General features: G+C 40.0%; 1 protein-coding gene across 1 annotated transcript in view; it reads right to left on the reverse strand.

Moving 5' to 3' along the window:
• Positions 1–6,551: 6,551 nt before the first annotated feature.
• Positions 6,552–19,657, reverse strand: part of slc9a1a (solute carrier family 9 member A1a) — a 55,789-nt gene continuing 42,683 nt past the window's right edge. Inside the window, exons 8-13 of the mRNA XM_036558255.1 lie at positions 17,576–17,752; positions 16,261–16,375; positions 16,051–16,152; positions 14,803–14,884; positions 11,324–14,108; positions 6,552–9,123 (exon numbers count right to left, since the gene is read on the reverse strand). Of these exons, the coding sequence (XP_036414148.1) occupies positions 13,801–14,108; positions 14,803–14,884; positions 16,051–16,152; positions 16,261–16,375; positions 17,576–17,752 (784 nt within the window). The 3' untranslated portion in view covers positions 6,552–9,123; positions 11,324–13,800. The remainder of the gene's footprint in view (positions 9,124–11,323; positions 14,109–14,802; positions 14,885–16,050; positions 16,153–16,260; positions 16,376–17,575; positions 17,753–19,657) is intronic.

Below are 19,657 nucleotides of genomic sequence, written 5' to 3' on the forward strand. Positions count from 1 at the left end.
TTTGTAGGCAATTTCTCATGATGTGTCGCTGTCTGATCAGCAGAATTGTTTCCAAAAATATCAGGCACACATTGCTTTGTACCAGTCGATTTGGTAGAATTGGATTTCAATTCCAGCGTATATAAACAGAGCGAGAGACGTAATGGAATTTGGGCCACATCGTCAGCGGACAAAATTAGACGAATGGTTCCAGTTTAGCTAAAGAGCCAAACGCAGCACAAAGAAAGTAGAAAGTTTGCTGAAGGTGAGCAAATGGGAGCCAGGGAGCTGTGGAATGCAGCGGGAAGCAGAAAATTAGCGTTTTCCTAATTCCTCCGCTCCGTAGCTGATCAGCAGAACTGCCCCGAGGGCCGGTCATTAACTACATTCCCCAGCGGAGGCCCAGCGCTTTCTTCCATCACAGGATGCTAAGTGAAAACAAGCAGGAAGCTGATAGCTAGCATTGCAGTTTATGCCAACAGGATATTGAAGCCTAAGAGAATTAGCATCTGTTTACAAAGTGTCTTCAAGTGCGGTCAGCGTTTGGGATCTTTTATATAAAGGATGATGGTGCTGCCTTATTGTTGGGATGTTAAAGGGGAATTCCACAGATTATTTAAAATGTCTTTCAATGTTGTCCATTGATTAGCAGGCCTGGAATCCAGTGCTGTTTATGCTGATAGCTGAGTGTTTTCATAGGTTCCACTTAATTATGGAGCAGGTCAGTTGTGAGTGTTATTTGAGGTTTTATGAGACTGTGCAGGACAGTTGGTCTCTGGGATTGGCCTTCAGAGCTTCAGAGTAGGTTGTTGATTATCCTGCTCAATTCTGCTGGGAATTTTCCTAGGATTTTCACCAAGGGAAATAAGCACTCACAGACAGACAAAACAACACCCGCTCGGCCCTGGGAGCAGTTTCACAAGGATTTCTCTGTCATGTACACACCGATCAGGCATAACATTCTGACCACCTCCTTGTTTCTATGCTCATAGTCCATTTTATCAGCTCCACTTACTATATAGGTGCACTTTGTAGTTCTACAGTTACAGACTGTAGTCCATCTGTTTCTCTGATACTTTGTTAGCCCCCTTTTACCCTGTTCTTCAGTGGTCAGGACCCCCACAGGACCCTCACAGAGCAGCTACTATTTGTGTGGTGGATCATTCTCAGTACTGCAGTGACACTGACATGGTGGTGGTGTGTTAGTGTGTGTTGTGCTGGTCTGAGTGGATCAGACACAGCAGTGCTGCTGGAGTTTTTGAACACTTTGTCCACTCACTGTCCACTCTGTTAGATACTCCTACCTTGTCAGTCCACCTTGTAGATGTAAAGTCAGAGACGATAGCTCATCTGCTGCTGCACAGTTTGTGTTGGTCATCCTCTAGTCCTTCATCAGTGGTCACAGGACGCTGCCCACAGGACGCTGTTGGCTGGACATTTTTGGTTGGTGGACTATTCTCAGTCCAGCAGTGACACTGAGGTGTTTATAAACTCCAGCAGCACTGCTGTGTCTGATCCACTCAGACCAGCACAACACACACTAACACACCACCACCACATCAGTGTTACTGCAGTGCTGAGAATGATCCACCACCCAAATAGTACCTGCTCTGTGAGGGTCCATGGGGGTCCTGACCACTGAAGAACAGGGTAAAAGGGGGCTAACAAAGTATCAGAGAAACAGATGGACTACAGTCTGTAACTGTAGAACTACAAAGTGCACCTATATAGTAAGTGGAGCTGATAAAATGGACAATGAGCGTAGAAACAAGGAGGTGGTCAGAATGATATGTCTGATCGTTGTGTATAGCTGGGTAACTTAAGCTTAGAGTTAAGGGACATTCTGATTGGACAGTCCTCTCTTTGGGTTTAAAGGGACACTTTGGGCAAAATAAAAAATGTGAAAACATTGTTCTATCTGTTGTAAACATGCCTACTTGCCCCTTACAGCAGGGGTGGAGTCATATCTAAAGCGAGATTTTCTGGTTTTAAGACTAGAAAAAACCTTCTGATGATGCCTCTTGAAGGTGCAGGCAAATTCCCAAAGGATACAATTGCTTTGAGGTTAGTTGAGGTTTCACAGACCTATTTATTAGTCTCTAAATCAGTCGCTATCAGTCAGGATTTGATGAACACTGTCGGGATTGTGTGATGGAGCAGCATAATAAAATTAATTTAAAAATTGTCAATTCCGTCAAACTGATGAAATCAGGAAATGCTGCAATAAAGCAAAAGGCCACTCAAGGCCGTGCATTACTGTGATTTTATCACAATAAGTGTATTCCTAGGCACGATGAGAAGCAGAGTGCTTAAAACTCCCTTCCCTGTGATAAAACTGCAGCAACGCACAGCCTGTAAAATGCTGGCCAACATAAAATATAGTAAAATACACACTTTTTCAGAAAATAATTTGTTATTATTAATAATAATCAACATAAGTAGTCCACCAAGAAATATAGTTCCTTTAGAGTACGGTATTGTTGCCAAGCAACCATGGACCACTGAATGAGGAGAACGCTCGGTTGCCCATCGTTGTGCACTGCGCTCATTTTATGAATTTTTAAACTTTCTGTCGCAGAATAATAAACATATGATAACACAGCTCTGTTTAACACAAAAACTTTCACTTTATAAGTGCTTTTTGGTCAGCCCCCCTTATGTTTTTCATTAATCATTGTGTACACACTTCTAGAAGTTGGCGAATGGTTTCCAGGCTGTTCCTGCAAGTGTGGGAGCTTCTCCAAACCACACCACACAGGAGCTCTCTCCAACTGGCAGCTTCGCAGGTGGTGTGAAGAAAATCTTCAGTTGACTTTAAACCGTTCCGACCTACGCAGGAGAACCGCTCCACAGGCGTTACTGGCAATGGAAGTGAAGAGTTAAAGCAGATTTCATGAAAATTGATCCCACATTGGCCACCTTTTCTACCTATTTACTGTCAAAATCCCATTCAGGTAAAAATTACTACCAGTTTGTGTGTTTTTGTGTTTGGCAGACCCTTTTATCCAGAGTGACTTACAATTTAATCTTGTTACAGAGTTCAGTAAATGTAGCATTAGGAGTCTAGCCCAAGGACTCTTAAGCCCATTTCACACCAGATGCAGTAGCCGCACCACGTGCTAAATGCTGCTATATTAAAGCCTTTCACACCAGCCTCACTCGTCAGGCAGCACTGCGGCATTAACACATGCTTGAAGTGCAAAAGTAGGTTCTACTTTTGACGCCTGCCGCATGAGCCAAGCTAGCAGTTTCTACACAGAAACAGTAAAGGAATGCAGTGTTTATGCTATAATATACAATCTAGGCTAATAAACAAATCAACATAATCGCTGCTGTTGGAAGAAAACCTCGTATCTCCATTTTTGACTTTTCAGTTTTTGACATAATCTGAAAACACCTGTTGCTTTTTACATTGTGTGTAAATTTCATGATAAATGGACCAAAAGAAGCGGCCCAAAATGACTTTGAAAGACGTCTGGCTCCATTGACTTACATTAAAAGTAGACTATGTTTTTTCCTTCTCCTGATAAGTTACCATTTTGGAGATACGTGGTTTTCTTTAGAACGGCAATACGTAGTTTTAACTCTTTGCAAAGGTGACAGAAATCCCTTGAATCTAATGTTGTGAACCCATATGCCCCCCCCCCTTGTGTAGCGGTACATCTCATGGAGAGAAGGCTAGCAACAGTAGGTAAGTCTAGTGTTTATTGTTGATCTCTTTATTACCTACATTGTTTATTTTAGTAATAAGCATTTATATTACAGGAAAATGCAACGCAAGCAGAAATTGCTTTCCTCGAGAGGCGCCTGTGTTGCATCCGGTGTGAAATAACAATCACAGCGGAGTGGTTCCAGATTACATGTCACACAGCGTCTGGTGTGAAATGGGCTTTTCCGGTATAGCGCAGCCTTGTTACCCAAGCGGGGCATTGAACCCTAGTCTGCTGCATAGTGGGCAATCTTATTGACTACACTAAACCAACTTGTTTGCATTCAGGTGGTCAACAGCAACTGTTTATCATGTGAACAATATATATCCACTTGGGTGGACCAATGCCAGCTTGGGCTGCTGTGCTCACATGGTGCCTAAAATATACTGAACGGTGATGCAGCATAACTCGCAAACCTGGATAATATGGAACTTCCTGAAGTTTACCACCTCTGTTTCCAACTTGGTCAACCATTCAGCACCGATTTTTCAAAATTTCTGCAAATTTAAATGGTTAAGGTGTAAAAGTCAGAGTGGTTTGGTGTGAAATGCTCCATTCTAGAGAAACTTACCGAGTCAGAATTGTACATAGTGGTGGTGATAGGAACCAGACGTCCACCTCTGAAAGCTCCCGACACAAAGTTATTACACAGAATGGTTATGAATTCACTGCCTGATCTCTCACATTGTTTTACAAATTAAATGTTTTAATATCTATACGTGCAACACGTTTTAAGGCAAAATGGTCCCCAAAGAAAACTTGATGACTGTTTAATCATCAACATTCCATATAAACTCAGAAGACTCGTGTAGGTTCTCTGGTGGTTTTGGAGAGTAAATAAAATGGCCATATTTGTGTTCTAGTGGTTCCTATCACATCAGACCGCTCTGAATGAATTTGTTTACACTTAAGCAGAATCTTTCCCAATCTCCATTAACTAAGAAGTCTTTAGTTTTTCTTTGTTGGTTTCCAACACCAGTGATGCTGCTCTGCATGTTTTTTGTGTTTATCATGCTGTTAACACACTTGTTCAACTTGTTCACACGCTCAACTCCAGAATGTCCTGAGTTGAATGAGGTTCTTTAGAGCAAGCAAAATCCTAAAATGTGAAAAAAAGAGATCCACTGTGTTTCCCACTTCTCAGGTGGTATGATAGACAAAATACCATATTGTGACTGTATTGGTACATACTGCGATATTGATGTACCTTGAAACTTATTAAAAATACGTAAGCAAATCTTTAAAGTAAGGTGGTTAAACAGGTCTGAATTTTCTGCATAATTCAGTGTTTGAGATGTAAACTGATTCAATCAGAGTTGTTTGGTGTGAAATGGTTGTTTGTAGAGACTCAGATTTCTTTCCAGTGGTGGTGATAGGAACCAGGGGTCACTATGACTACAACACGAATATAGACATTTTATTTACTTTGCAAAACCACCAGTGAGCCTACACGAGTCTTGTGGGTTTTAAACGTAATGTTGATGGTAAATTAGTCATAATTCTGGGAAAATACATTTTTTAAGAATTTTTTGCCTCACAACACTCTGCATGTACCCCTACACTATGAGTGGTTTCTGTGGGGGAGCTTTTAGAGGTGGACGTCTGATTCCTATCACCACCACTTTAAACAATTCTGACTCGGTAACCAAACCACTCTGAATGACTTTCTTCACATCTGATCAGTTGAATTATGCTGATATTTTAAAATATTGATGGCATTTACCTCATCTACCTCAGACTCACTAATTGTATATGTAAATGTGTACAACAGTATATATCATAGCCTTTATTTCATAACCTATATTACTATTACAAAACTGTAGATTAGAAACGGTGCAATACTGGTGTATATTAACATGTAATAAATGTGATTTGATTTGATTTAAATTCCCCTTTAACTGCATAATTTTGGCACAAATTAGTTTACTTGAATAATGTGAAGGACTTAATTCAAAAAACATTTGTGATTTGTTACAGGGCTTTGCATATTACAGCCTTTTGCAGCATCAGTACTGCAGTAATGATGAATACTCTGTATGTAGTATGTTGTCTGCTAAAGTTCTTTTTAGTTATTTATCCTTTATCCTTTAGAAGCTGATGAGGCTGGTATGGAATCTTGTAATAAATGGCACCTATTTTTGCCAACAAAGTGCAATCAAAAGCATTAAGTAGCTCCCCTGAATCACTGCAAACGCTGAAACCTGAAAGATGAATACTAATGCGTATATGCTAAGTGCTTAATGCTGAGATCAGGCCTGACCCGGAGCCACGCATTCACTTCCTCTTTAGACGTCAAGGAAGCCTCCAAAGCGGTAATCATATTTATCATCTCAACAAATATTTCGCTAATGGCATCTAAATGGCACCAATTTCCAGCATTAAAAAAGGATCTGAGGAAAATAAACACACTTAACGCAAACAGATCTCGCCCAGGCACCGCTTTTTTGACTCTGCCGGTGCTATTGGTCAGGCTGACAAATAAACGAGTTACGCAAATGGAACCGGAGGAGAAATTTGAATAAATAAACAACCTCTGCGATCCGAATGTATCACAGCTCAGTTTGTGGGCCCCTCACACATATTTCAGTTCTTATTGGCAGCACAAACATGCTATTTAAAAATCAGCCCAGCAGCCGTGCGGCTGCATTAAGAATATGGGTCTTCTTCGCTCCAGGAGTGAATGCGTTTTAAAAAAACTGCCCTCTCTTACTAAAACGTGTGGGTGTGCACATGTATGAGCACTATTTTCCACCCCTCAGTAGAGCCTGAAATGGTACAACAGCAACCCCTGCTGTTCACAACCAGAATGGCAACCAGGCTGCATTGACCTTTGGAGAAAACAGAACTATACAAGCAGAAATGTGAAGTTTATTCAGTGAAAACTTTATTTAGACTTCTTTTCATTGGATCACAACTGTATGCCAGTTCCAAATGTTTTGGAAGTACACAAGGATGGAATGCTGAAGCTAGGATCAATACAGCGGACACGTCTGTAGTGCTTTTTTTTTTGTCTTTAAATAAATGATATATAGCATTTTAGATTTTCATAATATAGATTTTTCATGTTTCCTTTCACTTGTATATAAAATATTTTTTATTGCAAACACCTTTGCATTATCACTTTAAAACAATGGATTAGTTCTGAAATCAACAAGAATAATTAAGAAAAAGAAGGCATGATATTTGGATAATCAAGCGACTGATTCGACAACACACCGTAAAACACAGAACAGAAATGTGCCAGCGCTTGCCCTGCCAGAAAAACCCGTTTAGAAGGACATTTTGGTCAATTCATGCCAACAACTGGACCCCCTCTTCTCTATGTCAATGAGAATCAAGAGAAAGATTAAAAAAATAAACCAACACGCTTCACCCGAAGCTGCTCTCCTGACGTTTATACATGTTAAAGGTGCGATAAGTAGATTATCCATTCAATTCGACAGAACATTACATTGATAAAATGGTAGTAGATTATATGGCGAAGCTCATGAGCTGGAAAAACACCACGGCTGAATTACCAGCAGTGAGCCAAACAATCAAGCGAAAACATTCCTCGCTGTTCCTTTAATTCGTTTAATTATTGCTTATAGTAATGTTGGACTTAAAGGTACGGTCTTGTTGAAAGTGCTGGAGTTGCTGGTCGCATAGAAAAGAGTTCACAGACTTAGCAGTGGGGTTTAGCCTTGAGCGCTAGAAGAGCTTACAGAGAAAAGATGGTCATTTCTGAAACGTGCTGAGTTACCATTGTTTTTCAGTCTAAACTATTACAAAAAGGCCTCGGGTGTTAACTGATTATTCACATCCTAAGCCTAGGTACTTCATTAGCATGCACTTGAGTTATTAGTATACATTGAGCCACAGTCGGAAACCGAGAATCGACCAGGGATTTAAGTTTGAAGCAGTGAATCAATTCTCTTTAAAGGAAACACTCAACCTAATGTCCTGTGTCTGTAGCATACAGTCAATAAGAGACGTCTGGCATGTTAGTAAAACAACAGAAAATCCATTTGTTTTAAACACACAATAGAAGCCAATGCTTCAGTATTCCTTTAATAAATTAGATCTAAACATAACTATCTGCTGAGCTAAACAAGAGCATGTTTCGTTGAGGCCGGTGCAGTCCAAAGTTCAGTCCTATCACAGACTCAGGGTTCCTCTGAACTTCTGAACTGTTTACTCTGCTCAGTGTGAAGGCAACCCATGACAAGACAAACATGCATTTGGCTAAACGAAAGCAGAAAAAGCTCACAACACCGTTTCAGACTAAAGTTCAAGCCTCGGAGAGTCTGCATTTCACCAGGAACAGACACAAGGCCCTCGAACTCAGATCTACAACATTAAACTCCTTCTACCTCTGCTTTTCTGAGGTTTACGTCCACATATATACAGTATACAGCTGTTTAAATACACAGAATGCAAATGTAAACTCACATATATTGGCTAGAATTTGCTTAGATAAGATATGAATAGCCAACTCCAGCAACATAAGGCAAAAATATAGACTCAAAAGTGCTAATAAAAATAGGAAGTATGCAAAAGTTTGAATCACTTTACATATTTTGTTAAACCAAGTGAAAATAAGTGAGCCTCTACAGGGAACTTGCGATTTTTGTGCATCAGAATGCGCAGAAGTGTGTTCTCTGTAGAGGATACTTCCTTATTTTCAACATCTGACCAGGGATACCAACTTTATGGATTCAAAATGCGGGAGAAAAAAAAAGAAAAGGTCAGTGAAGGCCTCATTTCCTCAAAACAAAAACCATTCAAGTCTCACTACCTTAACACTGGGAGTGCTCCAAAAATGAGATTTTCCTCAGTAAACTGGATAAGCCTGAAGTGAGGACTGTCCAATAAGACTGTTCCTTAGCTCTTCTCCTATTGGACAGGTTATCTATTCTACTGAGAAATCCTGTTTGGGAAACAGAGAAAATAACAGGACTTAGAAAATCTGCCAGTTCTTTACATGAATCTCTTTCCTTCAGTAGCATACAGGGACATTAACACTAAGGCTGCACGATATGTAATTTTGCTATCATAATATTGGCCTGTGCAATATTATCTCTGAAAACAATCTGCAAAAGAGCCTCTAATCAATTTCAATGCTTTTTACTGTATTTTGAGCATCACAGATGGTCCAGACAGGATTCTGTGGGTGTTCTGATCAAGGGTTGGCCAATGTGTGTTTAATATACTGCAAAGCATATGGCAATATGGCTATTTAACCATATCATGCAGCCCTGTTAGCATCTCGAACTCAGCACACAATGAAGCCGCACCATCCTAAATGAACCTGCTGTCCTCTCCTCTCCTGTTACACAGCAGTGACTCAATCAAGGCTCCTGAACTCGATCTGTAAACAAGTTACTTCCTGTGAAACTCAGCTCCCGACACGTAACCGGAGCTCCCTCTGTGAGTGGAGATCACATTGCCGTCACTAGAGGGTAAAGGATAAGTGAAAAAATCTTAACACGTTCTCAGAAACAGAGCAGGAGCTGCCTTAACACAGCAGTGTTGGATCTCAAAACAGCATGCGGTATCTGACACATCGGCTAAATGTCTACTTGTACTGTCTGCTAAGAAAGAAATGTCTATTTGTAATGACACATCAGTCAAAGGGAAAAACATCACTGCTACAGGAGCTCAACCTGAGTGGAGCTTGAGTTCACAATCTGTTAGGATGTGTTCTAAAGGCCATTCATGAGTGAGTCTGTAATGCAATACTTCAGCAAAAAATCAAACGTACACAATTTTCCAATCCAAAGCGTATCCGGTCAGCCATGACGTTTGGTGTCTGAAGTTAGTTTCTTTAGTTGCACTGGAGATATAAATGTTAATATAGCTAACAACCCAAATAGCAAGCATATATCGGTCCACTGGTTTGATAAGGTCGACACTCTGTTGACTGTTTCCCACCACTGATCAGACCGTACAACCACCCAGATTACTGTCCTGCATAGAAGCTCTAACTAGTTTTTAATCTCCTCAAACAGATTTTAAATTCACACAGACTTTAATTTTAGAAAATAAACTACGAGAAATGTTACAAACACCTGAGAAAGAAAAACAAAATGACTAGGCCTGATTTAAAAAAAAAGAATTATAGAAAACGTTGCTGACTCGGTGCTGAATTATAATTATTTACTAAACTAATTTATAAAATATACCTAAAGAAAGGGAAAATAAGCCAATTGGACTGTGAGTAGAAAAGGAGTGATAAGTGGAATTTTGTATAATACTCTGCCTAAACACTGGTGGGGCCGCCTGGAAAACGCTGAGCAAACCGCAGTGGTCCACTATCCTCTTGCTATCAGGGAAGTAATGGACGTTTATAGCCCACCAATTGGCAAATTGTTAAGTCATTTTAATCAGGCTTTGCATAATGTAGATTCTCACACTGTATGGCTACTGTTACCTACTAAAATGGGCAAAATTACAGATCAGGCTTTCGACCATGTTTATAAATAAAGCAACATACCATGTCAGACACCACATAAGCAAGTGTATCACACATTACCCAATACCCAACATTGTTTGGGGTATAGGGTAGGTAATATGACACTGATTTTGTACAGCATGGTGTGTAAAATATTGAAGGAAAAGATTCTATCTATAGGCATTGATCATCTTTTCTTTAAATAATATTTTTGTCTGTTCCATCCTATCAAACCTCAGGAAAACTGAATATCAGTATCGAGAAAATGTCTAAGTATTACATTTTGCCAAGTGTATGGTAATCTAAGCATGTGACAGGTGCCCATAAGCTTCCATCACTTGTTAGCTCCATTTGCCTTGTAGCTCCAGTGCAAAACTTAATACAGAATTACACTTTAGGCACCAACACGTATCTTGACGGATTGACCACATTTGGGGAAAACTGTGGAAATCTGATCTCTTTAAGTACTTTGTGTGGCTTTGCTAGGTTTCCACTGAGCTCCTTTTACCAAGAATGACCAGGATCAGCAAGTACTGACCTGGGTCACCTCACCAATTTAATGGAAGGTTAAATCTTTAACGTTCGGAACTGTAACCTAATGCCTTGCCGACGTCCAAAACTAACCGGCTCTTAGGGAAGAGTGTAAGATCACTAATACACGCCCTAGAACAGGGGTGTCCAATCTTATCCGCAAAGGGCCGGTGTGGCTGCAGGTTTTCACTCCAAACAAGCCGATAGCTCACCTGATTCTACTTGTTTAATCAGTCGGTCTTAGTCTTCAAACGTTTCATTCGGTGACCTCCTGCTTTGTTGGGAGTGAAAACCTGCAGCCACACGGATAAGATCGGACACACCTGCCCTAGAGGGAGATCCAGTATCAGTAAAAGGGGCCACAAATCAAAAGAACAAGACTGATGCTGTGATATGAATTACAGGAGTAATACTTTGTAGCAGGCGAACAGATTATAGACATCTTACATAAGATTTTACATATACTCACACATTAAAATAAGCCTAGTTTACTGTGCATGCAGACCAGCTTTTGATATCTTTAAAATGTTCAGCGCACCCACAGAATGGAACAAGTAATTAATGCCCGATCATCTCGCTCAGGGTGGAAACGCCACGATAAAGCGCGCACAGCAGTGCCGATGTTTTAAAGGGTATAAATGAACTGTACATGATTAAAATTTACTCACACCTCCTCAAATACCACGCTGCATAGTTCATCTGGGATTACATCCTCACAGAGCATCCGGACATGTGTAAGGCAGGTAAACTCAATATTCTCTAACCCAGCACGCCCACTATAGACCCGAAACTGTTAGCACAAAGACCTCCGTGACACAGAAACTGGAACACTCTGAATAGACGAAAACACATGAATAGAGTGGGACAGATTAAATAGCCAGAAAGATGGCAACACATAACAGATCCCACCAAGTGGACAGTTGACGTAAGCAAAAAAGAGAGAAAATGTTATTTCATAAAGTAAGAGCACAAGTTAAAACACAATATAGGTAGACCACATTAGTTATACAACCTAGAACTGGCCTATCCTTGCTCAGCCTGCAAATGCATTTATTTGTAGCTACTGTGAGAGCACTGTGAGGTTGGACAACCCTTCAAGAACATCCCACTGAACATAATGAGAAATTTGCCAAACTCCTAGAGTTAATTTTAAATGATATTTATTCTGCATGTGTGTGGATGTAGCTTCATTTGTGGTGTGGTTTTAGCTAATACTGGCATGGTGGCAATTGCATTGTAGAAGAAAAGGCCAGCTTAATTCCCGGAGATGCTACAGCCATCTGTGGCCGGGAGTCCAAGAGAGCACAAATGGCCTCGCTCTCTGGGTGAATAGGATGGCCCCCCTTCTCCCTCCCCCATCACTCAGCGCGGGCGTCTGTTAGCTGACGTAACAGAACTGGCGGTTGGTGCTTTCCTCCGAGCGCATTCAGCTGTTCAATGACGTTGCATTAGTGGCAGTTCGAAAAGATGCGGTGGTGCTTGACAGGTCTCGGAGGAAGCCTGAGCTAGCCTTCGCCCACCTAGCGCGGGTGGTATCGTATGATTGGGGGAGGCCTAACTAGTGGGTGGAATTGGAGACGACTAAATTGGGAAGAAAATTGGGGAAAGAGGCACCAAGGAAAAAGGAAAGTAAGGGCCTGTTCACACCTTGCACCAACATGCATTTTCGGGGACTGGATCACGTTTTATTTCACCAGTCAGGTGTAAAGACCTCCAAGGATGCACGACCGAACCGCGTTCAGAGGTGTTCAGAAACGGATCTCCACCACATTTGAAATTAGTGTAAATGGAGTGCTTTTTTGTTACTGTATACAATTTTGAGAGTGGAAATGTGTCTGCCAAGTGCAGGTGAGACAATAAACATGGAAACAAAAGACAGAAGATATGCGAGGCTGAGTGAAGTGCCACAAGCCAAGCTTGTCAACTCATATCAGGGGGGAAAAAAAACAAAAGTAAGGCGAAAACAATGTGTAGTGATGTGTTTTAAGCAGGAAAAAATAAAATCAGATCTTATCTGGTCACGCTAGGGATGCATTTTAGTGAAAAGTGTAAATGAATCCAGCCAAATCCGTCGAGATACAATCCAGACGCTAAACACATGTTAATGCAAGGTCTAATCAGGCTCAAAGTGTGCTGAACTTTCTTATTAAGTTCAATGGAATTTTCACAAGCTTGCCTAACCTCACAACAGTAGCTACAAATGAACACGAGTGGCAGGAGCATGGACATGTCAACTAGTTTCAATATTGAAAGGCCAAAACAGTATCACTGAATCATGGCTTGGGAAAAAAAATCAATGTATGGTTACAGTGAGTTTCCTATTTAGACCTGTACACATCATGTAAAAAAGTATAGTTCCCTTTCTCCACTTATTTTCATGCACCAAGTGATCTGAGGCAGTGTTCTACTATCTTTATCATAAGTTCCCTCTTGATGCACTGAATGTCAGCAACCACCACTCGGCTCTTTCAGAATGTGTTAATATTGTTTAGCAGACTTTAGTGACGAACGAGAGATGCACATATCCAGTCAGCAAACTCTCTAGAATCAGAATCAGCCCAGATCAGATTTGACTGTGCCAGCTGACTGATTCAGACGATAAACGTCATCACAAGCCTGGTTTGATATTGCTCCTGGAAACATGACGTCTCTAGTTTAGTGATACAATTCACTAGGCGATAATTTCACGCCACACAAAGCAATTCACGTGACGCATGAAGCCTTAAAAAAAAAGGCAAAAAAAAAGAGAAATGCAAGTAGAATTCTAAATGGAGACAACAGTGCGAACCTTTGGTAATGCATAGTTCTGTTTCCCTACTCCACATATTCCTCAGAGCTTTCCTTTGAGTTTTAAAAAATAAGAAGAATGAAAAAGCTAGAAAATAAATGGCTATTTCCGATCTCTCTCTTCCATTCTCCGTTTTGGTTGACTGACAATTTTGTTTTCCCTTTGAGTTCTCATTTTGGCTTACTGCAAAGTTCATCAATCTGTCTTCCCCAAATGAAAACAGGACAAAGCCTCCACAAATTGTCTGTCTTAAAGTCAGTACAAAAGTTTGTCGTCTTTCAGAGAGAGATTAACAGTGAAGGCAGCTAAACAGCCAGTGAGTGTCTCTCTCTCTCTCTCTCTCTTTCTGCTTTGCTGTCTCAGGGGAGGAAGGGCTCATCCTCCTCTTCCTCAGCAACAGCAGGTCCAGGGTCACTCAGGCAGCGGAGGAGTCGTTGCTGCTCCTTTCCTTCCTCCTGCTCTTCTTTCTCCCCCTTCTCTGCGAGTGGAGGCCTCATCATCAGCCCCTCCTCTTCCTCTTCGGGCTCCCGCGGGACGCGGCTGGCCGGCTTGCCGAACTCGTCCACCATGCTGACTGAGTCAGGGGTCTGAGGGGAGGCCAAGTCCACTTTAATGGACGGGATGGTACCAGTGTCTGCCGCCGGCTTGATACTCCAGGCTTGAGGGTCTGCAAAAATAGGAGTATAACTGAGATATAACGTTTCACTGCAGATCAGAAATCATAAACTATAAATCATAAAAATATTTATCCTCAAATCTTTAATGTTTCTCTGCCTTTGAAATAAACTAGCAATAAATATGAGTATTTTAACTCTATTCTGTTTGTGTGTCTTATTTTTACAGGATTTTTATTTTACATTATTTGTCCAATCCTTGTTGCTTTTATGTTCTTGTTTTTTAGCCCTCTGTGAAACACTGTGAGCTGCATTTGATCCATGATGCAAAAGAGCTATATAAATATAGCCTATTATAAACATGCTATACTGTTATGTTCCAAGGGGGAGTCGGGTGTGAGCTGGATCAAAGTTGTGAGTCTCAATCAGAGAAAAGATACAACTGGATGTTGATTCATTCACTAATTAACTGGGGGACCAGAACAGTTCCATTGTGTCTACACACTGATTATACATGATTATTCAAATTAAACTTATTAAACATTTTGAACAAAGTGTACACAAAGACCAGCAGAGTCCAATTTCCTGCTCACGGTTTGAAGAAGGAAATGACCAAACGGTGCTGCTGGACCGAAGCTGAGCAACCCCGATAAAGAACTCAGTGAGTGTAAAGGTTTGTGAAAATGAGAAACAACAGGGGGCGCTATGCTTCTGGACAAAAATGCAGAACAGGAAGGAGTTGTTTACCAGAGGCCAGTCGAGCTCTGGCGATGGTGGGGGAATCAGGGGGTGGCGCCGGCACCGTGAGGTAATTATTCATCTGTGATATCTGAAAGTACACAGACATGAACATCATTTTCATTCTAGACTCAAAGGAAAGTGAACTAAGACTGCTGAATATTTTTCATCAACACAAAGTACAACACTATTCAAGAGTTTGGAGTCACTTGCCAACTTGCAACGTTAACAATTTTGATATTTTATATATTTAATAACTTACACCATAATGATTTAGATATAGCCAAACTGTTCACCATTATAGACGCTTTATTGAATATTTCAAGATTTCTCTGAAAAAGGTGGTGTTTAATGATGAATCATATACTGCAATTATCAATTTACATACTTTTTATCTGCCTAGAGATTTGATTTCCACTTTTAAACTATGAAGTCTGTTAATTATTAATTGTATTAAATCACTATTCATTGTATTATATGTGATGTTCTACAGAATTCTTGGTCATTTTATAATCATCTCGCTAGTGTCCTGCTTATTATTTTAATCGTGATGTTGCACAGGACAAGCATTTTAGAATCATTTCACACATTTATCTAAAACAAATTTCATCACACTTTATTTGGATGGTCCCCTATAGATGATTTATAGATACTTACATTATAAACAACCTTTCTGGTGATACTCAGTTGATTATCAACAACATTAAGGTTAAGATTAGGTTTAGGAGTATGTGTAGGTTTTGCCTTTATTAGGGTAGGATTAGGGTTAGGTGTAGGTCTAGGGTCAGGGACAGATTTAACAGAATCTTTCCCACGCAACTTCAAAGATCATTTCCAATTAATAGATATTTAGTTGCAAGTTAGTTAAAAGTAGAATGAGCATCTACAAAGCATCAGTGGACCATTCAAATAGTGGTACCTCAAATTTTTATATTATTAAAACCACTGATTACAATCTCAACAAAAGATTGATCCCAAAGTTAATAACGTGTATTTTACAAAGAACAAGTTCACTTTCACACAAAAATGAAACATGAAAGTTAATCAAAAGTTAACTATATAAACTAAGTTAAAGCTAAACTATACAAACCCTTCAGCTAAACTAAGTCTTATGGTACATTAAACTGCCAAGTCTGCATTACTATTTTTAACACGCACAGAATGTGGAAAACTAAAAATAAAGAAAGGAAGGGCAGCCAAACACAGCACATATTCACAGGGTTTCACAGTCCTTCTGGATGTTGAACATCATCTCACCCTTTTCTCGAACTCCATCATCTTCTTCCTTTTGATCAGAATCTCATTCCAGCCATCCTCGTATGGGTCAGCCACCAGCGTGTGTCTGTTGTAAGACTGCAGCTGCAGAACGGAAAAACAAAATATGTAACCAACAAAACTAATAATAATAATTTTATTATTTTCCTTTTTTTTAATACTACAACACCACAGAGGGCTGTGTGGACTCACTCTCTGGCGTGTTTTCTGCAGGTTGGTGCGTAGAATCTTCCGGATCTCCTCCTCCCGGCCCTTTGATATCTGAGGAAGAGCTCTCTCCGGAGGTGGCTTCTTGGGCTGGATATTTCTACACGTGAAGAAGAAAAAACATCAACACAAATAAACTTTCATCCCTTCACTGTGCTTTTAGTTGAATGTTTATAAACAAATAATAGTACACAAACATTTATGCTCACAGAATACAGGGTGATTGAGGATCTTAAGATTTGGGATGTAAGTATAACTTATTTACATATAACAGGTAGATAGGGGGACACACTGAGGCTGGGCAATATGATGACGTATCATCATTGTGATACAGTATGTCATAGTATGGTTCTCTGAGCATATCAAGGGTATCATCAGCACTTCTACAACACTGACCAAACTGCATGTTTCATTATAAAGAGTGCATAATTAGTCTCACATTTGTGTTTATAAGTTTTATGACTTTCTTTATGTTTCGTCATGTTTTTGTCTGACGTTAAAATGAATGGAAACAAGTCAGAAGTGCAGACTCAAATCTGTCTACACAGAATGTAAATGTAGTTCGAAACGTGACTGTAATTAATTACACTGAACAAAAAATATCAACATAACACTTTTTACTGAAAAGATTTTACTGAAACTCTGCAATAAACGGGGTGGGGCGAGAAGAGAATTCCTACATTAGTATCTGGTGTGCCCACTACACACCCAAACTGTGAAACACTACCAAAAAGTATTAGAGAGGCTCAGTGTAAATTTGTAAATGATAACTTAAAATATTCCTCTTTAATAGAGCTTACAATTAACAACATGCCTTTATTATTTGTTAATGTGTTTTATCTCTTTTTTTTAATGAATCATTAAGTTGTTTTTTTCTTTTACTGGCTTTCATTTCTTTTCTAAATGGCTTATTCTTTTATTTATATGACCTTCCCTGTTTATTACTGCAACTTGATCTTGTGCATTTTAATTTTGTATTATTATTAATATAGCCCCTTTTCCGTTGTGCTTTTTTTTTGCTGGAATTTTTTTATGTTGTTTTACTTTGTACTGTAAAACACTTTAGCTGCATCTTTAATGTATGAAAGGTGCTACATAAATTAAGATTATTATTATTAATAATATTATTATTGGTGTGACCACCATTTGCCTATAGCATGGTAACACATTCCTAAGAAAACAAAAAGTCTTGCATTTATATTTTTGTTCAGATTATGTAAGTACATTTAAAATAGTACAGTAAAATGACAGTAATACTAAACTCAAGATGGTTTAATGAATGAAGGTGAAAGATTCTCACTGCATAGAGACGGTGGACGGCATGGCAGACGGCAGCTTGACGCCCCCTCCGCTCTCCACCAGTTCGATGGCCTGCTTCATCTCCATCTTGTGGTAGAAGGCGATGAGCTGCGGCTCCTTGGAGCGCTCGCCTGCTATGAGGCACTTCTTCACATACTTCTTATTGAAACGATTTAGCCTGTTAAAGACAGACAGATAAAAGAGAGACCGTGAACGTGACAGTGGCCAATTGCTAGTAGGGTCATAAGGGTATTTCTGTATATTTCCTATGTTTCTGCTGAGGATCTCTAGTTAACAAGCTGCAAAGTAAAGACTCATTAGATCCTCCAAGGGGCTCTTAAATCGATCCCAGGCTGCTAAAGGTCAAAGCCAAGCATGTGGCTCTTGAGACGCACGTTCACTGTGTGCAAGGCAGATAATTATATAACATCCTTTCAGTGGCATTCAGCTTTTTTTTCAACGCACAGGCGAGAGGGAGCGCTTTGAAGAGAGACTGAGTGACATTTATTGCAGGTCAAGTCAAAACTGAATTCTGCCTCAGTCTGAGAGAACTTTAATCAAGACAATGCGTGCAGCATCACTTTGTAGAACACCGTTCTTCGACATCATGCCTCAACAAGTCCAGGCTAACATGACTCATATATCAGCGCCTGGAGACAGAATGATGTCAGCGATCATAATTTCAAAAAAAGTCACATTTACACAATTTGCCACTTGCCACAAATGTAGCCAGCCTGCCAGTCAGTACATCAGGTCACTGGGCCTCATTCACCAATATTTTTTTCTTAAATGTGTTCTTCAGAAAGGTCCTAAGCAAAAGTCTACGTCAGATTCATGACCGCAGAACTGTTCACACCTTTGTGATCTTGAGTGTGTGTAGATTCGGTTCTTACCCTTGAACAAATCCCACATAAGAAAACACTGGTGAAAGTGAGAATCTTCGTGAAAACTGTGTAACTGTGTAAGCAATTTCTTCTTAAGAACAGCTGGTGAATGAGGCCCATTGTTTTGCATCCAAGATTTGCTCATTTAGTTTTTCACTTGAGACACTAATGGAGGCTCATATCCCACATATTAGCAATTACGACCAAAGTACCGTGCACAGCAGAGCAGTAGCCATCTTGAAGCCTAAAGTCTATAACAGACAACTCAACAAAGTCTGAGTGTGATTTAGGCATGCAGTTTGCATGATGCTATGTGGTGGACAATAAGCTTCCATGACTTGTTAGCTACATTAGTCTCGTAGCTCCAGTGCAAAACTAAACTTTGGGGTAAGGGTGAAAATTGCCTAAATTATATTTTTCACATAATTACTGCTCAGACGGATGTGAGCAGCACATGTATGAAGGAAGTAAATCCAGTCTGATCATATTTCTGTTGTTATTTGATTCTCTAGAAGAAACAGACTTGCTTTTCCACTGGAGAGACACTTTGTGCCAAGGTGATAAGGCCTCTCCAAGCAATCTGTATTGGAGGTTTCCAACACTGCACACTTTTTCCTGCTCTAAAATGCCTAATTAAGGCCCAATCCCATTTCACCCCTCACCCCTAACCCCTCCATGTTCACGTCTAGCGGTAGGGTGCCTAGACTTCTGTTGAGATAGAGGGGTAGGGTGAAGTGTTAGGGCTACATGGCCCTCCAAACAGAGGTTTTTCAGAGACACACTCCAAACAGAGTGTTATGAGAAAAAAAAAAGAAAATGGCAAGATGGCTGCACAAGTGACCAAAGAAACCCACAAATTTGAGTATTTTCTGTTAAAAAATTATGATAACCATTGTATTATCTTTTTATTGCTGTTTCCATGTATTATGGTCCTAGCTAGCTAGCTAGCTAGCTAAATATGGTGGACCATTTAAGGTGGAACAGGAAAATTCAAACAAAAATCTAGCGAATATCTGACTTCAGCTTCATATCATCAAAAAATTAGGGGTGGGCGACAATAAATAATTGTTGCATCTCCCCTCTTTGAAGGCATGTGATGCCCTAAATATAACTAAAGCCCAGCAGTGAGGTTGCTGAACTTTACCCTCCTCCGCTATCATTGCAGACTGTTAATGAAGTAATGTTCTCTTTTTATTTGA

Source organism: Colossoma macropomum, unplaced genomic scaffold (assembly GCF_904425465.1).
Source record: "Colossoma macropomum unplaced genomic scaffold, Colossoma_macropomum, whole genome shotgun sequence".
In the NCBI taxonomy this organism is placed as follows: domain Eukaryota; kingdom Metazoa; phylum Chordata; class Actinopteri; order Characiformes; family Serrasalmidae; genus Colossoma; species Colossoma macropomum.